The sequence below is a fragment of the Drosophila tropicalis genome, unplaced genomic scaffold, assembly GCF_018151085.1.
Source record: "Drosophila tropicalis isolate 14030-0801.00 unplaced genomic scaffold, ASM1815108v1 contig_258, whole genome shotgun sequence".
Taxonomy (NCBI): Eukaryota; Metazoa; Arthropoda; class Insecta; order Diptera; family Drosophilidae; genus Drosophila; species Drosophila tropicalis.
This window is the reverse complement of record NW_027172710.1, coordinates 750,382-774,540: the sequence shown is the minus strand read 5'-3', so window position 1 is coordinate 774,540 and position 24,159 is coordinate 750,382. Positions and strand designations below refer to the sequence as shown.

The 24,159-nt window shown below is 35.6% G+C and overlaps 1 protein-coding gene across 1 annotated transcript in view; it reads right to left on the bottom strand.

Moving 5' to 3' along the window:
* The window catches only part of Npc1a (Niemann-Pick type C-1a), a 379,153-nt gene that overhangs the window by 267,598 nt on the left and 87,396 nt on the right, over positions 1-24,159 (bottom strand). The window contains exon 3 of the mRNA XM_068283957.1: positions 11,806-11,976. Coding sequence (XP_068140058.1) covers positions 11,806-11,976 — 171 coding nt within the window. The remainder of the gene's footprint in view (positions 1-11,805; positions 11,977-24,159) is intronic.

Here is a 24,159-nt window from a genome sequence, read left to right as displayed (position 1 = left end):
ATAAAACAACAGCCTAAAATCATGCTCCTATGGGTCCCTAGCCATGTTGGTATAAAGGGCAACAAATTTGCTGACGAAGCAGCAAAAACGGCGACTATATCACCCCTCTTTACGCATCCCAATTATAACAAAACAGACATAAACAGATACATTAAAACCCAATTCTCCAACCTAAATACACTACTAATTCAACAGACATCATGCTGGTATCAAGAGATAAACAGACATAACAAATACAATGTTAATGACATAAAAAACTAGAAATTTGCCAAATATCTAGAAAAACCCAAATAAAACTCATAAGGCTACGACTAGGTCATACGAGACTAACGCACGAACACCGATTCCTTCAAAATGATCCCACCAACTATTGTAAATTCTGCAACACAAACTCTATTATGAATATAGAACATATCATGAACACATGCACAGTGTTTTAAAGCTTTCGAAACCATATCCCAAACAAAAACCTTTACCTTACTTACCCTACTCCTATCCAACCCAACCCCTGAAAATCGAAGGGAAATTATAAAATACCTCAATCTAACGAATATTATTAACCTCTTATAAGATAAGCGATTCGCATACCTAAAGTTTTCCTTGTAAGCTAAGGCCAAATTCGGTACAAATATGAATTTTCAATTTTTGCCAGGCCTACTTCGCAATCAATTTTGGCAGGCTAATTAATGTTATTATTAATTACATACCAAGTTTTATTAAATCGGAAGAAAAATATACAAGTAATGCATATAAACGATTTTTACTAGGTGGACCATAAAGCCGGAGTTTGCGGTTGGCGGGTAGCGGCGCTAAAGTGGGAATAGGAAAACATTTGGTGTTCGAAATTTTAATTTAAATTTTATTTAAAAAATTTAAAAATATACATTATTTTTGATTTTTTAACAATTGATTAAATATTAATCATCGATTTTCAGCAAAAAAAATAAGTCTCACAACTCAGTGTATGTCCGATACATGTTCTTTAATATATGTAGGACCAAAATTAAAAAAAAAATTTTTTTCCTAAATGACACATTACAAGTCAGTTTTAGATGTCTGCAAATAGGAATAAAATTCGCACACATCCCAAAATATATGTGGCGAAATTTTTTTAGTCTTGAAGAAATTTAACATTGGAAAAACTCAAGTCTACGTTGTAACCACTGATAATTATTCCATTATAATAGAAGCTCATATTGCAGCAGTGGAACTTCTCAGTGATTTCTCAGTTGAATATGCTGCTAATGTAGAGTCAAATAATTCTGATAAGCCGTTAGATGAGATGACACTATTAAAAGATAGTAAAATATATTCAATTACCCCTACGAAATGCGCAGCACATACCCTTTACCTTGTCGTAAGACTTTTCCCAACATGTGGACTCTCTAAAATTTGTCGAAAAAGCCCGAAATATTGTAAAAGTCATAAGTACACCCTCATTCAAAACTCTAATTGCGTCTTAGTCACTGCCTAAACCCGAGCTGGAACGCGTTGGTACTTATTAGTATCTAATTTACAGTGCTACGAGTTTGGAGACTCTTCAGGAAACAAGTACCTGCTGTCTTCTAAATGAATTTCTTAATTCGATCAAGTTAGTGACAACTCAAAGCATCTTACTTAGAAATCGAAAGCTATAATCCGAAGCCTATTGATAAATCTGTTAATGCATTCGTGTTTCTTGGCAATTCTTCGCCATGAAATGCAATCTTCAACATATCAGGATGTTATTTTTTTTGTTCCAAGTCGATATATTCAATTTGTTGAGGTGGTGAAAGCCATATTTCACCAGCTTAGATATTATTGAATGAATTAGTAAGGAAATTGTAAGAAATTATGACTTCAATGGTAGGGTGATAGGGATTCACACGCTTCCCAATTGGCTCAGTGTTAGATACCGCAATAACAGTATGCTCTGGGACAAAAACAATATCAAGGATTCTGTTAGAAGAGTTAAGTAAAGAATTCAACTGATATAGCGGACACTTAAGTATCAAGAAAAACATGTTAAGACGAAGGAATTAAAAAAAAAGAGATATTATAAAATCACTTCAGACTATAAGGAAACCACGATCATTAAGATGTCTTAATGAAAACGGAGCGCGTCTGACAAACCGCGGCACCTGAAGCAATTGGAACTGCGTTCTAAATCGGACGGCGCGGGACGTAAGTGCTTCAGCTACACTAGGCAGCACAACGGCGACTGCTTGGAACTGTCGCAGCGGTTCGTCAGGAGGAGAAATCTGTAAGCGGCACGCTTTGTCCCTGCTACCAGCATCGCATTGCCCAATGGCGCGAATGCTAGTTGATACCTTGCAGCTTGGAGGATAAATCAATTCAAACATTCTTTGGGAAATAAAGGACGCTGCGGATTTGAAACTGCTTGCCACGATGATGAATGGTTACCCTCGCAGTACCCAGGAGGCCCGTATTGCGAGTGGAGGCGAAGTAACTTCCCACGTTTACATGAGGGCTGCTGGACGAATCCGAGGTCGCAGGATTCGGAAGTACACAAGCATCAGGGGCTGAGCTTTCTTGCACTTGAGCGGGACTATAGAGCGGGCCTGAGCTCTTGCTGTAGGTTTTCGGCTTACGGATGGAAAAGTTTGACCTCTAGACCTTGATTGAAGAACATATATTGCCTCAATTACACGGTGCCGATCAGTTAAGAATCTATTCAGGTCGTCCCAGGATGAGACGAGTGTCTTATTTGGAACGGACTGTTCCCACAACAGAAGCGTGGACTTGGGCATTTTGCTCGTACAGATTACTATGAGAAGGATATCCCAATTGTCTGTACGAGCCCCGGAACGCTCAAGACCGGTTAAGCAACCTTGAATTGACGGCTGCAGTTCTCTCAACGCTTTGCCAGACTGGAACCCTTCATTGGTCAAAGGTGACCTAGAAACAATGGCTCTGGCTTCACCGCGTGTTTTGCAACTTAAGTGGTAAAGTTTCTCCACTTGTGTTAGGCTTGAATTATGGATAAAAATCTCAAGATTTCGACTTCGCACGGGGGGACCTTGTGTGGCTTTGATGGGTGGAATCGACGGAGAGCGTGACAGGTGGGGGAGCCATTTTCGCGAACAACTGCTCGATTCGCTCTCCAAACAAAGTGCCGCCTCGCACATATACCATATAACAATATTAATGTTTAGCTTTGATTGTAGCTATGTGCTTCGGACTATCTTCGTTCTTTTGAGCTGTCAAGTCCTTATGGCATCGTAAGTCCGCCACGACTTTTGCCCAAAGTGACTTAAGCTGGTCTAAGTGTATTTTAATGGAGACGAGTGGCACATCGTCAGCTAAAATCTGGGCTTCGCGAGCCTCGAACGCCGTTAAGGCCTCGCACACGGCAACAAAGTCAGAAAGAGACATCGTAGAGTGTTCTCTGAGCTATTAGGAATCGAATGGGAACAAATAACTTCGTGGAATTAGAGCTCTCAAGAGAGGAGATCGAAACGAAACTGTAAGTGGACTGTATAATTTAAGGATAGAGGGGTGAGAAGGAAAAGTGTCTCCTCTTTTTAGTGAACACAATGAATAGGGATATATAGCATATATGAAATTATAAGGATTTATAATTTTCCTCGCAGTTGTGTGAATAATTATAAGAATATATAATCACTTGGATATTAAAATTTATACAATGTGCAAATATGTTGAAATTTATAAAAGTATTTAAAAAATATGGAATAATTGAGATCAGTAGAATTGGGAGTGCCGATAACTTTTAAATGAAGAAGTAAAAAAACTCTGAATTGATTTCATTAAACGGACTAGGTCAATTTCATGGATCAGTGATGCAAAAATTAAAATGCACCAAGACAAGACAAAATATTGTATAAATAAAATTATTTTTATTTTTCTTTAGAAAATATTTTGCGAATTAAATACTGACTGATTGAAATATTTTTTGGGCACAATACAAAAATCAAAAAATATCAATAAAAAATATGGAATAATTGAGATCAGTAGAATTGGGAGTGCCGATAACTTTTAAATGAAGAAGTAAAAAAACTCTGAATTGATTTCATTAAACGGACTAGGTCAATTTCATGGATCAGTGATGCAAAAATTAAAATGCACCAAGACAAGACAAAATATTGTATAAATAAAATTATTTTTATTTTTCTTTAGAAAATATTTTGCGAATTAAATACTGACTGATTGAAATATTTTTTGGGCACAATACAAAAATCACGATGGAAGAAATGGAAAGCTGTTCTGACGTGGTTTATGTTTTGTGAATTTAATTAATTTTTAAATTGTTTAACGAATATCACGATTTCCTGCTTTCATTGTGTAGGTTTCAAATTATTAAAATGCGGAAATCCAATCGGAGTGGCTGCAATTAATTTTGTGTGGGTGAAATTAAATTGTATTTGTACATATGTATGTACATATGTACGTACATATGTATAAGTGTGCCTACCGCGGCAAAAATTATTACATATGTATGTATGGATGTACAAATTACACAGTGATAGTTTTTTTCAAAAAAAAAAAAAAAAAAAATGGCCAAACTTGATGGTTTTACCCTATTTCGGGTCCTGCGAATCGAACTACATCATTAGTTTTTTAAATTATCACGATGGTTTCATACAACATTTTTTGCTGAAGTTTTTCATCAAAGTTGCCATTTTTTCGAAAAGGATCTTTTTTTTTATTTGCTTCTAACTTCTAAAATATTCATTTTTTTAAAAAAACTTTCTTCCCGAGATTTGGGGCAAAATGTACAAAAAATAGAATCGTGACCCTATTTTTTTTATATTTTCTTTCTCACATTTTGCTAAAATTGGTATTTTTCCATTTGAAGCTTTGATCATTATATGAGAATTTATTTGGTCAATGGAAGCAGAAGAGACACCAGACCTATCTAATTTACGATTTATAATATAACCACACAATCAAATTGAATTTTTTTTATATACAGTGGCTCAGAGCTTATTTCGTGCAGGGGTGCAGTAAAACTTTAACAGCGTGTACCTCTTAAACTATTGAAAATATCAAAAAAATTTAAATGCAGTTTTATTTTGTGATCATTTATACTTTATTTAGGTACTTCATTGTTTTTCTTACTTATAAAATAACTTTTAAAAATTGAAAAAATGAACATTAGTGGCTTTTTCTATGTCACAGCTTATTTCGTGCACTGCACTTAACCTTAAAAATTATTCTAAACAAATTAATATTGTATATGTTTTGACCCCCATTTTGTTTAATGACCTCTTTAATGCGTATTTCCATTAAGGAAACCAACTTTTTGTGACTTCAGTGGATATTTTTCCCCACTCTTCTATTAGTGCGTTTTTAAGGTCATTTTTATTGGAAATTGAGCTTTTCCGGATCGCCATGTCCAATATTGCCCACAAATTTTCAATCACATTAAGGTCAGGAAATTGGACAGGAGGACTGACCACATTTGGACAATCCCAGATCAACCAGGACTGGACAATGCCGGATTTGAGTTTTGGGTCATTGTCTTGATAAAAACGGAATCGGCCCTCTAGACCCAATTTCTCTGCACTTTGAAGTAAATTATCCTTTAAAACTGATAGATACATATGTCTGTCCATTGTTCCTTCGATCAAAACCAGGATTCCAACTCCCGAACCCGCCATGCATGCCAAAACCATGACAAAAAATACATAGTATCAGCATTCAGGTGAAGATCGACGTGAAGGCCATAAATAGTCTGCAAAAATCCTATTCAGGCTGCCAGAGAGCAACAGTAAGCTTCCCAACTACTGCAGTTAGTGACATCCTTCAAGCTGGAATATTAAAGGTTTGCTGGAACGTCTGCTCCATGCGCCTACACAGTACTCCGAGAAGGTGCCTAAAATACGGACAAATCGCGTCCAAATGCACCAGCGAAACAGACCGAACTGTCCTCTGTCTGAGATGTAACAAATCTGCGTTCCCATGGACTCGCTGATTATGATCACACGGCAGGTAGTCAGAGGTGCCCGTACGGGCCAAAAGGGAAGTCAACAACAAAACAATAATGAGAATTATTCAAATAAAACTCAACCACTGCGAGGCAGCACAAGACCTGCTGTCACAACCTGTCAGAGAGCTCGGCACAGACGTATGCAATCTATGCAATTTTAATTTGAAGAAATTGCGAGTACACCGAATAAAAGGGGACTTCGACTTTGTTTGTGCATGCATTGATTTACAGAAAAAAAATTTTAAACATTAAAAATATACTTGGCAAGAAACTCATATATAAACAAAATTTATATATAATTGTTTTGTGTCTTTTATTTATATGTTGGTCGGTTTACAAATAGCGAAAATTAGAGATGCATAAAATATTTAATTGAGTGGTCTGATAGAACTCAAGGGTTTGCTTATGCAATGTCAACAGCAAGCATAAATGCGGGAAGACTTTTACCAATTTCACATATGACTCACAACTATTGTTTGTATCGTTACAGAGTGAACTACCAGCATGCTCATGCAGCGACTGTGCTTTTTCCTGCCCGTGGGCTCCAGCGGAGCCAAAACTATTTCATCAATTAAAAATTTGTGGACTTGATGCTTTTGCTGTAATAATGACAGTTGTCTTTTTTGTTGGAGCTCTTCTTTTTTTAATGGGCTCTTTTTTATTTACAAAAAATTCACTAAAAAGTTTGTATGAATGTTGCTTTTACATAAAACAGTCCTTAATTTCTATGAGTATTTTGGATAACTTAGTATTTATAAGACAACTGGCATGACGTTTCGATTGAAAACGTTTGGAAAACAAGAAGTCCTTTGACTGCTGTTATACCATACACCCATAGGTTGAAATGGTACATTAAAGTCGCCAAAATGCATGTAACAGGCAGAAGGAAGCTTCCCGACCCCATAAAGTATATATATTCTTGATCAGGATCAACAGCCGAGTCGATCTAGCCTTGTCCGTCTGTCCGTCCGTCCGTCCGTCTGTCCGTATGAAAGCAAGAGCCACCAAATTTGGTATGTAGATTCGTGTAGTATGTAAAGTGATCAATTTTATTTCAAATTTTTGCCACGCCCCTTTCCGCCCCGCTATTTAAAAAAGCCGTTTATCTCAAAAACTATTCTAGCTAGAGACACCATATTTGGTATGTATCTTTGCTTAGTAAATGCACACACTATGTATGTGTAAGGATTTTGCCACACCCCTTTTCGGTCCCGTAATTTGAGAAACTCGATTGTCTCCCGTATATTTCTACCTTATGCAATCAAATTTGGCACACTTAAATTAATTTTAATAAAATACGAATATCTAGCCAAGTACCAAATTTGATCAAAATCGGACAAAAAATAGTAGAGTTATGCATGTAAACGTTTTTAAGGCCGGAATAGCCCGTTGGCTGGTGGGTGCGCTAGAGTGCTCGTATGCTTGAGTGAGCGAGATACTAAGATATGCTTGTAAAAAGCATGTGAAAATGCATTTGTTTAATAAAATTTAAATATTTGTTTTACTGGTGTACCATACACCAAAGTCGGCGGGACGATAAAAAAAAATTAAAATAAACAATAATGATTAAAAATGATTTTAATTTTTTTCGCTCAAAATAAAACTCACTTTTGAAAAACGGCTTTTGTGTTAAATATTTTCAAAATATTTTCTTGTGTCGCTAATGCCTCTATTCTATTTGCCCAGAGCACACGCATACACAAACAGACGCAACGCTACATAACCTGCACGTACAGTGGTGGTCAGTAGGTTAGCCCCTTTTTTTATTTTTATACCATACACCCATAGGGTGAAATGGTATATTAAAGTCGCCAAAATGTATGTAACAGGCAGAAGGAAGCTTCTCCGACCCTATAAAGTATATATATTCTTGATCAGGATGAACAGCCGAGTCGATCTAGCCATGTCCGTCTGTCCGTCCGTCCGTCCGACCGTATGAACACGCAGATCTCGGAGACTATAAGAGCTAGAGCCACCAAATTTGGTATGTATACTCGTGTATTATGTACATATATAGAGTTAATTGGAATTTTGGCCACGCCCTCTTACGCCCCCAGGATTCACATAAAACTATTTTTCTTCAAAAGTATAACAGCTAGAGACATCAAATTTAGTTTTTATACCCGTTTAATTAGCGCGCAGAAATTAATTGTTCAAACTTTTTGCCACGCTCCCTTACGCCCCCAGGAATCACATAAAACTGTTTTTCTTAAAAAATATAACAGCTAGAGACATCAAATTTGGTATGCAGACTAGTTTAATTGACGCGCAGAAACTGGCTATTTAAAAATTTTGCCACACCCACTTCCGCCCCGCAAATTAAACAAAACTGATTTTATCAAAAACAAACAAAGCTAAAGTCACCAAATTTAGTATGTATACTGGCGCGCAGTGTATATATTTTCATATTTTGCCACGCCCACTTGCGCCTCCATAATTTAGAAAAAACCGATCCCCTTCTGTAGTTTTTTGACCATCGCATTCAAATTCGGCAGACTAATTTATCTTATATATTTCTACAAAACTACCAAATTTTATTGAAATCGAACTAGAAACATGCAAAAGTGCGTATGAACGTATTTTACAAAGCAGTCCACAATGCCAGAATTGACCGTTGGCTAGTGGCGGCGCTAGAGTGCTCGTATGCTTGAGTGAGCGAGATACAAAGATATGCTTGTAAAAAGCATGTGAAAATGCATTTGTTTAATGAAATTGAAGTATTTGCTTTACTGGTGTATGGTATACCTAAGTCGGCGAGACGACTTACTCACTTCGTTCTAATCTAAACTTAACTTCTTTAGCATAATCATCTACGGTTTATAAAGGTTCAATTCCATTTATGCTATTAAAATGGATTGGTAAATTTAGGTGCGCGAAATAAGTAAGTGGGACACTACATTGCTATGTATCTATATCAACTAAACCGATTAGGATATTATTATAAAATAAATTTATCTTTGAAGCCCACTAAAATGGAATAAAACTTAGTGTAAAATTAGAAAAACTCAACCCAAATTTCGAACGAAAAAAATTTCAAAAGAATTAGAGAGACTTTGAAATAAGCTTCTGTGAGTTTTGTTGTATGATTGGGTGCATTGCACGAAGACGATCTTGAACAACTCAACGTAAAACACTTTCGAGTACTTTCACAATAAGCAGGAATTTTGTCCATATAATCATATACAAATTTCTGGACACATGGGCTGGTTTTGGGTCGCGCAAATCGCAAATCGCAAATTTGATAGCGCTACCCCTCGGGATTATCTAAGTTAAACATTTTTGGTTATTAAAAACAATATTTTTAAACACAGTTTAAACTGAGAGTACAACGAACAGCTTTATGGCTTGGTAGAAGCTCCGGTTTCATGAGTTTTTTTTTTTTCAATATAAAGCATTATATGATCACTGCAGGATTTATGCACACGTCTCGTGGATATCGATAGACAAAAATTACTATCTATTTGGGATGCCGTAATATTTTATTTGATCGCTAGATTTCATATTCAGTTGTCACTGAATATTGGGCTCATATCATAATGGGGGTTTCTTTCATAATTTTCCCGGTCTTTGTATCATTTTCCACTTATTCTGTTTTCGCCAAAATGTTCAGCAATTTTGCTAATTAAGATCTCCACATTGCACAGTGCCTCAAATCTTCTACGCTCTCCATCGGACAAGAGAGCAACAAATATAATAAAACCTAAAAATCTACTTTTTTTTTGGTAATTTTAAAATATTAAAAAAAATTTGTTATTCAAAGTACCAATTTCATGTGCTTATCTAACCAGAAATGACAGCCAAACAATCTGTCCCATTTACTTCGTTCGCAAAACTTAACGTTGGCTCCTAAAAATTAATGTAACTGGAAACCCCGGTGATACTTTTTCAATTTTTTAGTCACCGCTGAAGAACAATACAACTAAAATATAGAAGGAAAAGAGAATACAAAAAAGTGTATATTTTGGACAAAACCATGTGGTAAGTCTTTATATATGACATGACCAAACAAAAGGCTTCGGATTTCGTACTCCTTAAATATCCCACTTTGCTGACAGATGTGACAAATGCGACCGCTGAAACAGTTGTGAAAGAAACGGAATGAATACAAGTTTCTTGTAATTTGCATTAAACATTAATTTTTTCTACTGCATTTCGTTGTAACTAACTGAATTACGATAACTCATCAGTGGCACTGGTTAAAACTATATTTTATCCACCTATATGTACATACATAACCCTTTCGACCCCAGCGTTGCCTGTGAATGTAAAGTCAACCTTTGTTGTAATAACAACAAAAATTGTTTTTAGACTTTTCATAACTAATTATTTGAAATCAATAAAAATCATTTAAAGTTGTTGAAAAAAAAAATTTCTTTGTTTTGTATACCACCATGGCCCAATGTTGCTCACAAGCAACTTTCCGTAGCCCCCAAACCGGTGGGCGTGGCGACTTAAAATTTTGTCCTAAATTCTTCTAAAATTGATATAAAAAGATTGAGAGTAAAAAAAAAATTTTCATTCCACAGGAAAAAAGTTGGGGTCGAAAGGGATAAATATATTTGTTTAGAAAATTTTTGTACCTTATTTTATATCTTTTTATTTTTCTTTTCTGCGCTGTTACCGATGTCCTATGACTTCTTTCAACGGTTTCCCATGTCCGTAATGAACGTCTTCATTGGGCCGTACTTCAGAATAAAGGATTCAAATATAGCAATTGTTGTAGCGCTTTTTTTTGGAACTGGTATTGCTACTAAGTATTTCGTCAAGTCACATATTAGAGTTCATTACCTTCTTCAGATTTTGGTAGTGGTGCCATGGTGTACACTATTACCTTATTAAAAGCATGCATGAAGGTTTCGGTAATGATTAAGGGTGTTTTTATGTGCTTCGTCGTTTTTGACTTAAGGCATTTTTTACATTTATCAATGTAGTCTTTTACAATAATAGTGTCTTTTTACTTTGGCCAAAGTTTTAATGCCTGTATGGCCACCCTGTGTAGGATCATCATATTATGTAGACAATTTTGCTTCTTTATCCTTATCTTTATACCACACACCCATAGGGTGAAATGGTATATTAAAGTCGCCAGAATTGGACGTTGGCTAGTGGCGGCACTAGAGTGTTCTTGTGTTTGTAGAGTGACCGAGATAGCACATAGTATGAAGCATGTAAAAACAATTTAATAGACATACATTTGGTTTTCGAAATTTGAAATATTTGTTTCACCTGGTGTATGGCATACCCAAGTCGACGAGTCGACTTACTTCATTTTCTATAATGGTCACTGGACGGAGCATCAATAAATGTAGCGCTTTCAATGATTTGTTTTCAGTGAAGCTGCTTGAGTATAAAAACCTTTGAATCGAATTTCTGAGCACTTGACCGATCGTTTTCAAATTTTACACGTAAATAAGCAGTTTGTGACAAAGTTTTTGTTTTAATTTTTTTTTTTTTTTTTTTAATTTAAAAATTTATGAAAAATTTGGCCGAAAAACGAAATTTTTACTCCAAAACCGTGCGGACAAAAATTTTGAAAAACGCTTCGTGATTACCAGCGGATATTTTTTAGCTTTTAGAAGTCATTTTTTTTCCTCGAATGATCCTGTAACCATGTGGTCGCGCGCACCGCAAATCCTTTTTTTCATAGAGCCTCAGCAGATGCGCTGCCATGGATCGAATTATATATATACATATATAGAATTCCAAGTTTGAAACTTCAAATATATATTATATACAACATATATACATATATGTATAAAACATCTTCACAAAAAGTGTTTGAAAATGTGTTTCCTTTTATGCTTTAAAACCTTACCCCAACAAGTATCAACAAGTAGTGAATAGTTTTTATATACCTGTTCAGGGTCACAGCAAAACTTAGTTTGTCCATCATCCAATAAAAAACTGCACCTTTCTTTTAGCAAGGCTATTCCTTCATTTGGCATTGATTTTGATGTACCATTATAGGAACAATATTGATTATGATTTAATGCATCGGTATTACAAACTCCATACCATAAGCAGTTCTAAAAAATATGGAGAAAAAATAAATTAAAAATGGTTGAAATATTAGTGGTTAAAAAAAAAACAGAGGGCATGGGCCAACTTCGACCGCGCCGAAGTTTGTATACCCTTGCAAGTTTTTTGTTACTCTTTCCTTATGTGTACAGCAGTCAATGCGGGAAAAATTTGTATCTAAAAAGTTTAATGGACGGCCTACAATCTTAGCATCTTTTGTTGATCAAAAGTCACTGTTTTCCACAGATCAATCGGGACGAATGCTGTCAGCCAACAACATTGAATAGGAGACATCGGCTACAGCTATAATGCGTGTTAGACACGTTTGAATAAGGGGTTAAGGACCTCCTCTGCTTAGCACTGAGTGTGCTCCCACTCATATTTTGCTGAGTACTTTCCCCGCTCAATACTACAAACCTCAAGTCCTCCGATGTTTTACCGGTTAGCTGGTTAGATAGACTACCTGATAAGTTTTTCATCAAAGTTGCAATTTTTTTCTTTTTATACCATGTCGGCAAAAAGTATGTAATAGGCAGACGGAAGCTTTCTCGATCCCATAAGGTACATATATACATATATATACATGATAAAAGGGTTTCAAAACAGGTTGGGTTCATCGATATCGAGTCAATAGATAACTTTCTGTAACACTGTGATAGTTTATTTCAAAAAAAAAAAAAAGGATATTTAATTTTGATCAGCAGGACGAGACGAGTTCAAATAGCCATGTCCATTCGTCCATCGGTCTAGATCAACGCAAACTCCTCCTTGACCGTAAGAGCTACAGAGCTGAAATTTTGCGCGTAGGCTTGTATATACTGCATGGGTGGTAGATCGGACCACTATATCAAAAAGCTCCCATATAAACCTCAATGTCACGAACAGTGACTTTTCTCAATAACTTCGTTATTTTCTGTGCTATTATCGTAAAACTTAATATACTGTTTATTACGCCTATAAACTACTGTGCCAAATTTGATCAAGATCGGGCGACTATATCATATAGCTCCCATAGGAACGATAGGTCGAAAACAGTGACTGATCAATATCTTCGTTATTTCCTATACTAAGATTGTAGGTCGTTCTTTCGCAAACAGCAGTTTTTTTATATAAAGGGTTTTTACACATTGATGGCTATAGGTTAGGAAAGAGTTACCAAAAAAATGCACGGGTATACAAACTTTGCCACGGTCAAAGTCAGCCACGTCCCTCTGGTTTAAATTTATAATAACAGATTCATATATGTACTTATAAAAAATTCTGTTTAAATGCTTTTTTTACGAGCATAACTCAGTATCCCGCTCACTCAAGCATATCCGCACCCTAGCGCCCCCAGCGGCCAATAGCCAACTCCGGCCTGATGGAAAAAATGCTTATATGCATAACGTGGTTTTTTAATGTCCGATTTGGATACAATTTGGTGTATTGCTGATTATTAAATGGCACACAAATGTTGTATGAAACCATCGTAATAAAACTAATGATGCAGTTCGATTCGTAGGACCCAAAATAGGGTGATACCATCGAGTTTTGCCATGTCTTTTTCTCCGACCATCACAGTATCAGTGTTCTGGCTTTATTGATGTTGAGATTTGCTGCCAATTCCAAATTTTTTACATAAACTATTTGTTTTGTTAAGTGTTTTAATCAAATGTCAACTTGTAGGACTTCCATGAGCGTTAACGGCCAATAACTTTCGTAATTTTACAGATTTCAACACAGTATTCTTGAATCATATACATATCTATCTAGAAGCCTACAAAGTCATTGCTCGAATCAACAGAGCAACGCATACACACACAGAAGAAATACTCAAATTTTTTCATTTATGTTTCTTCTAGAACTATATGATATAGTAGTCCGATCCCGACAATTTTCATACTTTTTCTGCTCCGGGCTATAAGTAGCTCAAAAATCATTTCATTCCGATAGCTCCTAAAATGGCGGCATGAAGTTGATTTGCACAGAAGGACGGATGGACGGACGGACATGACTGTATCGACTCAGCTTCTCATGATGATAAAGAATATATATTACTTTATGGCGTCGGAAACGTCTCCATCTGTGCGTTAGAAACATCTGACCAATTTTATAATACCCTCTGCAAGGGTTTTATAAATTGTGTTGTTTTATAATTGCCATGAAGACATTTGCAAAAATATATCGGAATTAAAAACCAGAGGGCCGGGGCTAACTTCGACCGCGTCAGAGTTTGTATACCCTTGCAACTTTTTTGGTAATTCTTTCCTTACCTATTAGACATCAATGTGTAAGAACGTTTTATCTAAAAAGGCGTATGTTTGCGAAAGAATATATGTGCACTAAATATTTGTTACAAATTTCGTTGAGACAAGTTTAATATTTACAACTTATGTATATATTCAAAGTACAAGTCTTAAATACATAAAGGTGTATTCATACCAGACTGCAGATTTTTTATTGTCAATTTTATCTTACAAAATTATTATTTTTTTTTTTTTTTGTATCGTCAATATTGTGTACGCACACGATATTTCCATTTAAGACTTTGTCTTGTTTTTTCGCTTTTATGCTTTTCAAGAAATATAACCGTCTTAACAACAACAACATCATTTAATGCAGTAAACCAGGGGTAGGCACAAAGAGAGCCAGCGCAAACTGTCAGTGTATGTGTGTATTTTACACTGCGAAAAATGAAAAGTGAATAAAATATGGCTCAATCGCTCAAACCAGCACAATCGATGATCTGCTGCAAGAAAATAAATGAGAAAACAACCCCCAAATTAATTTTTTCATGTGCATTTACCCAACAACGCGACATAGATGCGCTCGAGTCGAAATGCTGCAGCAGACTAATTCTGTTTTTACGCTCTCAAGGGCACTTCGTGTTGACTTCGGCATGCACACAGATGGTAAAACGATCATATGCCGAAGAAAAGTGCCCGCACGGGCTATGGGTGCCTACCTCTGCAGTAAACACATTCAATGAGAAACAGAAAGAAAGGGAAGGATTGCTTCTAATATGCGGGCTCTAAGATTTTGTCTGTGTGCGTATTAGCTTATTCTATGTTACAAAAGTAAAATAGAGAGATTTGAAGAGCATTATTCTATATTACAAAAGTAAACTCATTTCTGGCTTGCTCTGACCTTGGAAGCATGTTTGCCAAGTTGATCAAAAATTGACTGCAGAAATAAATATTAAAGAAGCTAATTTCGGCTTTGTCGAAGTTTATATACCCTTGCAGTCCCTGGCCATAATATTTTTACATATTCGAAATTATTTTTGTGTTACTCAGTTTTGCTGGTTCGTTTTGCTTAAAAATTAATTTCCACGTGATGTTTTCTGTTGGCCAATAAGCAATTAACTAAACTCAACAAACATTCTTATTTCACCAGACTCTTGCATCAGCCAAAGAAGGTGTGATAATGCACCGTAAATACCAGAACAATGGAATACGAAGATCGGTTACATTCAAAATAATACTAAGCAATTGGGAAATCAGCAACCGTTCCTCAACACAAACAAACCCTTCAAAGTTTTCTTCACCTTCCCTCATGACAATTCAAACAAATTGTTATACATACGCATTCACATACAGCTTTTGTACGGTTGCGTCTGTGTGTATATGCGTTTGCTCTGCTGCTCGGCTAATTTCGAGCTATGCTTTTGGTAGCGTTCAGGTAAAAAAAAAAGATGTAGATTAATAAAAACCAGAGAACCGGAGCTAGCTCCGACCGTTCTGGAAATTGTATACCCTTGCAAGTTTAGTTTGTTAATCTTTTCTTACCTATGGCCGTCAAAGTGGAAAACGTTTTATCTAAAAAAAACTAATAGACGGTCTACAATCTAATCATGCCAAATAACGAAGTTATTGATGAAAGCCCCTGTTTTTCACCGATTGGTTCTATGGGAGCTATTTGTTATAGTCACCCGATCTGAATTAAATTTAGTAAAGTCATTATCTATGTTAAACTGACAAATGTTTGATTTTGAAGCAATAGCGTAGAGTAAAACTAACGACGTAATTCATAAAAGTAAAAGTCACTGTTTTTGACCGATCGTTCCTATGGGAGCTATATGATATAGTCGATCTTGATCAAATTAAGCACAGTCATTAATAGCTATGTAAAAAAGTCACTGTTTTCGACCGATCGTGTAACAAACTAACCAATATTAAAATTCGGAAAGTCACTTTTCGTGACTTTGCCGTTTGTTTGGGACCTATATGATTCAGTGGTCCGATCCTGCTGAATCCGAGATATACAACCCCTGCAGTATATACAAGCCTACGTGCAAAATTTCTGTAGCTCTTACGGTCTAGGAGGAGGAGTTGGCGTTGATCCAGACGAACGTTCAGACGGACGGAAATGCCCCCTTCTCTGCTTTACAAACATCTGACCAATTTTATAACACCCTCTGCAAGGGCATAAAAATCATTTATCTATAGAGGACTTAGAAAAGAATAGATTACACCATGTTCGTCCGTCTGGATCAACACAAACTCCTCCTAGACCGTTGGAACTACAGAGTTGAAATTTTCCATGTAGGCTTGTACGAGCCCCGACCACTATTAATTCGTACGGCAAGCTTTTTTACCCAAATGCAATGTTTAACTGACGATATTTTCAATACTGTAGAAGATAGCACATGCAAACCACTTTTTTCTGAAAGATCCTTTTATTCTCTATTATATAACATAAAATGTTTGAGGTACTTCAATAACAACAACAACAACAATAATTTCATTAAATGCTCTGCTGAACTGATAAAAAAAAATTGACCAGTATTAATTCGTACGGTGCTTGAAATAAGTATATACAATATGATTTTTTAAGAATTAATATTGGGTAACATCGCCTTTTGCCTTTACAACACATTTACAACGCTTTGGCATAGATTTTAATAAATTCTGGCATTGTTCGGTTGATATAGAGTCCCACATCTCCTGCAATTTTGTTTTTAAGTCAGAGAGGGTTCTTTGCGGCTCATTTTTTTGATTTATTTTCATTATTCCCCATATATTTTCGATTGGGCTTAGGTCCGGACTATTTGATGGCCAATCTAAAACCCCAATTTCCTTATTCTGCAACCATGCTTTTGTTTTTTTGGCAGTATGAGATGATGCTCCATCCTGTTGAAAGGTGTATTCATCACAGTCACCCAGTTTTGGTATTGATGGCAGCAGACTTTCTTCTAATATGGTGATGTATTTTTCTGCGTTGACCATCCCATCAATAAAGTGCAATTGGCCTACGCCTTTGGCAGACATACAACCCCAGACCATTACGCTCGCTGGGAACTTAACTGTCCTTTTAAGGCAGTCTTTATGGTATGCTTCACTTTTGTTGCGAATGACTCTTCTTCGCGCATCACCGACACTCACATCAAATTTAGCTTCATCGCTAAATATGATGGAATTCCATTGCCTTTGAGTCCAACTCATCCGTTCCCGACACCATTGCAAACGCTTCTTCTTTTGGCGAAGCGTAAGCAATGGTTTTTCCTTGGCCTAAGAGTAATTTAAGATATTAAGTTTGTAGCATAGATAATCCCTATACATACTTTATAGAACTTGTATCCAATATTACGCAACTGCAGGCGAGTCCACTCACGCTTAACGCTGTTCCCGATTTTCTCACACCACTCTAATGCCAAATTTCTTAAATTTTGGCGACGATCAGCTTTCACAATTGTGGCTAGGGCTCTTTTATCACGATCTGATATTACTGTTTTTCGGCCTCTATTTGCGACTTTATTGTCAATACTGCCATTTTTCATAAACATTTTTATTATTCCTTGAACGGACGATTTAGCCAGATTTAATTGTTTGGCTAATTCACAAAATGACTTCCCAGATTTATAAAAATCTACAGCTAAACTGTTAATTTCTTTGGAAATCGGCTTACCACGTACCATTATTGCTAAACTTTGAATAATATGAAGCGGTAAAACATTTCACACATTCCACATGGTATAACTGTTTCCAGATTATGACTAGGTAGTGATTATGTTACACTGTTTGTTTTTATTTTGATCTTCTTTCAATTCTAAGCTAAGCTAATGCACCGTACGAATTAATACTGGTCAATTTTTTTTTACAAGTTCAGCAGAGCATTTAATGAAATTATTGTTGTTGTTGTTGTTATTGAAGTACCTCAAACATTTTATGTTATATAATAGAGAATAAAAGGATCTTTCAGAAAAAAGTGGTTTGCATGTGCTATCTTCTACAGTATTGAAAATATCGTCAGTTAAACATTGCATTTGGGTAAAAAAGCTTGCCGTACGAATTAATAGTGGTCGGGGCTCGTATATACTGCATGTATCTCGGATTTAGCCGGATCAGACCACTGTAAGTGTCATATAGCTTCCATACAAACGGTAAAGTCACGAACAGTGACTTTCCTTAATAACTTTGTTTTCGTGAAATTTAATCTTGGTCAGTTTATTACCTATAAACGATTGTGTCGAATTTGAACAAGATCAGGTAACTATATCATATAGCTCCCATAGGAACGATCGGTCGAAAACAGTGACTTTTGTCAATATCTTCGTTAATAAATCCGTATACGTATTTTCTATTATCGGGATTTTGAGTAAAACACGTATGACTTTGGTGAGCACTTTCTCAGAACTGTTGGGCTCTTATTATATCATTTGACTCTCTCTATTCTTTTTGTAATAATAGAGACAACACACTTCTCGCACTGTACCACTGCGTAACAAATGTAAGACTAAGATATAACTTAAAACTAATTTGTAACAAAGAAAATAGTAAGATATACTTAAGGCTAAACATATTGCACTGGGGGAAAGAGTAAGATATACTTAATACCAATACATATTCCTACAATTCGGCCATTCTGACCATAAGGATCACCCGATCCTAGTCTTATTTATGACGACCTTTGCTTATCGTATTATATCTGTGTGCATTGTTTTTATGTCTAGTGTTTTTAAATTTATTTGTTTCTTTGTTTAACATACTGACTTTTTCTTTAACAAAATTTTCATTTACACTCAGGTTTTTATTTACTTTTATCTGTTCATTCGTATTTTCATTTTTCTTTATATTTATATTACGAATTGAACCATGGCTTCACATTAGCTGACCGAATTCCAGTATAGGGAATCCTTGACTGCTGAAATCCGTCGACGCCACTACAACGTATCGATCTTTTTTGAGGCACCTAACGATTTTAAAAGGTTCTTTAAATCTCGGCACTAATTTTTTGGATACACCTTTGTGAGTGTCGAAATTTTTAACTACTACATAGTCGCCTGGCTTAAAGACTTTTGGAACTTTTCGTTTTTAATTCGCTAAACATTCATTATACTCTTGTAGTTTCTTTTCTTGTTTTGATTCTCAGTTTCGTTCTACAGATCTGTCTTCTAACTAGTAGTTTTTTAATCTACTTGTCATCCTTTTTGTCCGACGCCAAATATTACGACACTTGGATGCTGTTTCATTGACCTATGAATAGTGTTATTCATGGTAAACTCTACTATCTTTATGGCCTGATTAAAGGTTATATTTTCTTCTGAGGCTAGTAGTTTTGTTAACATAGGACCTAAATCTCTATTTATTCTTTCAACTTGGCCATTCGCCTGTGGCGAACCAGTTGCGATCTTGATATGTTGTATATTACAAATTTGTAAAAAGCTAGAAAATTTGTTAAACGTAAAACACGTTTCACGATATATTGTGGATATGAACTTCTTGTTTCCTTTTTTAGACGAAAAGACAATACACTTTAGGTAATTATTTATATGCTATTCTACATTTTTCCTTAACTTTGGGAACCAATACGACTTTGTGATAACTTCTACAACCTTGTCTATGCCCGTGTGGCTTACCTCATTATTATGGTAGTATAAATAATATGGTTGTGTCACTTATTAATTGCTCGTTGCTTTATTTATTTGATCTGATCACACTGGATATTGCTTACGAACCCGAGAAATCCACACTCATGCTCTTGATTTTTTTGTGTGAGGACTTCGGCAGCCGTTCGGTTACACGCATACGACGAGCCGATCGTGTTCGTCCCCCGGGGGATATGAGTGCCTGGCTCTGCCCTGATCTATATCAGGGCCCGGCACAAAGAGAGCGCTGAAAAGATGTAGTTGTATGTGTGCGCTTGCTTGTGTGCGTAAGTTGCTTTACACTGCGCAAATTGCATGTGACAAAAGCAAGAAAAATTAGAAATGCGATGGAAAACCAATAATTTTGAATTAATATTTTTTTTGAAACTCAACTATTTCCTTTACTTCTATATTATTTGGATAACTTTTTATACGAAGGAGATCTTCTAAATGGCTATCAGTTAGACTGTTTCGAATAGAATTTTTAATTAATTTCATTGTAGAAAATGTGGTTTCACAAATATATGTTGTGGTAAACATAGAACATAATTTTAACATTGCCTTTTTGCAAATCGGAAATTTATCTATAGGGATTTCTCGCCAAAATTCTATTCCACTACTTAACGGCAGCATCAAGTCAGTTTTCATGACCTGTATTTCCTCCCTAATTTCTTTTGGAATTGACTCAGATTCTGCTTCTAGGGGGTTATTAAAAACTGCAATGAGCCAATTGATTTGTTGAAAATCAGAAAATTTTTCCGCTATTTCAGAGGAAAGGGCAGAGGCAGTTACTGCGTATTCCTGAATTCGGGAAGGGTTGGGGTGCAATGTAGCAATTTCTGCAGTTCGCTGAAGGCTGGACAGGTCATTGTTTTTTATTTGAATTTTAAGACCATTTATTTTGCAAGTAAATTTATTGATTGATGCAATTAAATCGGACGGAAGTTTGTTGCGGCCTTGAAGCTGAAGATTTAATTGATTAATGAAAAGGACCATGTCAGTTAGAAATGCCAAGTCTAAGATAAATAATGGATTTTTTAATGAAGCTAACAATTCTTTATCTTTTTCTAAGTTCTCGCTTTCTAAGAATGAAATTACTTCATTACGAAGAGTGTATAGTCTGTCTAAACTTTGGCCAAAGGCAAAGGCAAAGATCCTCATATTCAGCGCCGAATTCTGACAGAAAAGATTTAAACTTTCTATGGGTTAGCGAATTATGACCACCTTTAATGCGATTAATAATTCTAATTGCTACACCCATTGCATCCACAACTTGAAAAATTTTTGCAAACAATGCTTGCTGATGGATGAAACAATGGAAAAATGGTATTTCTCCTACATGTCTATTGACATGGCCAAGAAATCCTTCATTCTTTCCCTTCATGGTGGCGGCACCATCAGTGCAAATTGATTACATTTTATTTGATAATTGGAATGAAAGTACATGCTTCTCAAACGTACTTTTCCCGTTTACATGACTATGAAAAGAATGTAACTTTAAAAATTCATCGCAAATGTTAAAGTCGTAATCAATAGTCCTAACACAAATAACCATTTGACTAATATTTCTAACATCTACGCTTTCATCCAAACAAATTGAAAAGAAGGCACAGCCCTCTATTCTTTTTTTAGTTTCTGAGTATAAGTATTGGCCTATTTCCTCGGTCCTGCGAGTTATAGTTCGACTTGATAAAGGAGTATCGTTTATTAAACTATAACACTCCTGATCCCTATGCCCCAAAATATCAAGCACCTCCAAGCAAAGGTCTTTAAAAAACATACCGTCTTCGAATGGGCGACATTATCGACCTAATGCTAGTGCAATGGCAAAAGACACTTTTAATTGCAGATTTTCCGAGTCACCATCAGCACCGTTTTCTATAACAGGTTGGCGAACTCGGTTGTTTTTGAGATAAAACAAACGTTTAAGTTTATGAAATAAATTTAATCTCTCGTTTTCGTTTTTAATCTGGGACTCGTTATGAGTGGAAAAGTGACGATTAAGGTGAAATTTATATTTTTTTGGCAATTACGCGATGACATATTAAACATTCTGCCTCATTGTTCAAATTTAATCCAAAAAAAAATTGGTTTTCCCGTTCGACATCCCACATGTTTTCAGTAAAGAAAAAAATATAAAAATAATATACGAAATTAAAATAAGTCCCACAGCAATGGTTAATCACATCAAAAAGTCTTTAGGAAGACTATTTTCTAAACAAATTACTATTCACAAAAAATGAAACCAATTGCACAACACTTTCACACAAATTGGAGGGTCAATTACGACTAAAAAGTGGACCGCGGATTCGCGAAAATCTTGACCTTTAGGTAGCGAGTTAACCCTTTTTACCTGATTTTGCTAAAAATAGATTTTTTGTCCCACTTCCCATTCCCTTTTTTTATCGTTTGCATTTCTAAACAACGACAAGTGCAAGAAACCGCAAGTGCAGGTAAAATGCTCTGAAATTGTACCCTTTTTACCTAGTTCGGCCGATGCTCAAAGATTCGATGATGCATTTTTGCCCATGTTTTCTGTCAAATCTGTGACAAGAAAAATGTCTAATTGTAAGTGGAATATTTGCATAATATGAATGTTTTATATACATATACATATACGTATATGCGACATAGATGTGCTTGCGTCGAAATGCTGACGGCAACTAAATCAACCCTCATGCTCTGTGTGAGGTCTTCGGCAGCCGTTCGGTTACACGCATACGAGGTGCCGAACGTGTTCGTCCCCCCGGGGGATATGAGTGCCGGGCTCTGATCTATATCAATAGTTATAACGGTGCTTAAACAGTGGTTACAATACCACTGTTTCTTATGCTTTGGACACTGGGCCTACTACAATTATATTATATTCTTAAACCTAGTATAGATGTATGTATATCTATATATACATATATAGTTTGCTAACAATTTTCACCATTTACTTATTTATCCAATGTCTTATGCTGAGCACTCCAGACGCCTTGATAAGGATTGCGCGATAATTGAAATCCATCCACATCTTTTATTAAAAATCTGTAATTTTTCAAAATTTTTGTTATCATATACGGCCTTTTATTTTTCGGTATTAACTTCCTAGTTATTCCTGCGGTACTATCAAAATTGTTAACCATTATATAATCGCACTCTTTATATTCCGGTCTAACTTTCCTTTTATTGTTATAGTATTTTTCATTATCGGCCTGAGCTAACCGTTGATTTAATTCTGCGTGTTTTCTAATATTTTCTACATTTCTGTCACTTACTTCATCTAATTTTGTTACCTTGTCTAACTTTTCTTTCAAATCATCACTAACCTCTCCTTTTTGTGCTAAACCAAAAAAGCATCTCTGCAGGTAATTTTTTGATGCTACGATGTTGTGTATTGTTTAACGAAAATTCGACTTTTTCAATGACCACATCCCAATACAATCCATTCTCAGGCTCGGTGAGTTTTGCAATCATGGGTCCTAAACTTCCATTAATCCTTTCCACTTGTCCATATGCTTGTGGCGATCCCGTAGCTATTTTTATATGTTTTATATTCGCTTCCTTCATGAAATTTTTAAATTCTCCCGATGTAAAACAACTGTCTCGATATAATTATACACTTCGGTCTACTATATGATCGAAAATAATCTCCTAATGCTTTAATGACTTCTTTCGTCTTTGTAGTTTTCGTGGTGTATAATCTAACAAATTTCGTAAATACATCTACAACAACTAAAATATGCTTCTTTGATCTTCCTGAATCTACCGGTCCATAATGATCAATGTGAACTATATCAAAGGGCTTATTTCCTTTCGGTATTCTATGCAAGAGATCATCTTCTTTTCCTGTTTTCGGTGAATACGCTATACATTTCAAACAATTTTTTATTTGTTTTATTCACTTCTTCATATTCGGAAACCAGTATCCTCTTCCTCTTACTTCTATCATTTTGTCCCTGCCAATATGCCCTAATTCGTCGTGATATTTATTTAATACATGCTCTTTCATATCTTCCGGTACATAAAATACAACCCTTCTATCATTTGTTTTCCTATATAATATATCATTCCGCATTTCGAACAGTTTGTGTTCCCTTTCTTCGAAACATTTTTTTATACTCTGAATCTTTTCATCCTTTGATTAGCAAATACTACAAATACTGCACCTACTCAACGAATCTACATGTTGCATTTGTTTGTCAGATCTATGCACTAGCTCGTAATAGTATTCCTGTAATTCTAACGCCCATCTAGCAATTCTTGGATTAAGCTCAACTTTATTCAAAGTCAAAGAATTACAATCCGTTAGTATTCTAAAACGTTTTCCTTGGACATAAAATTGAAACCTGCGTAACGCATA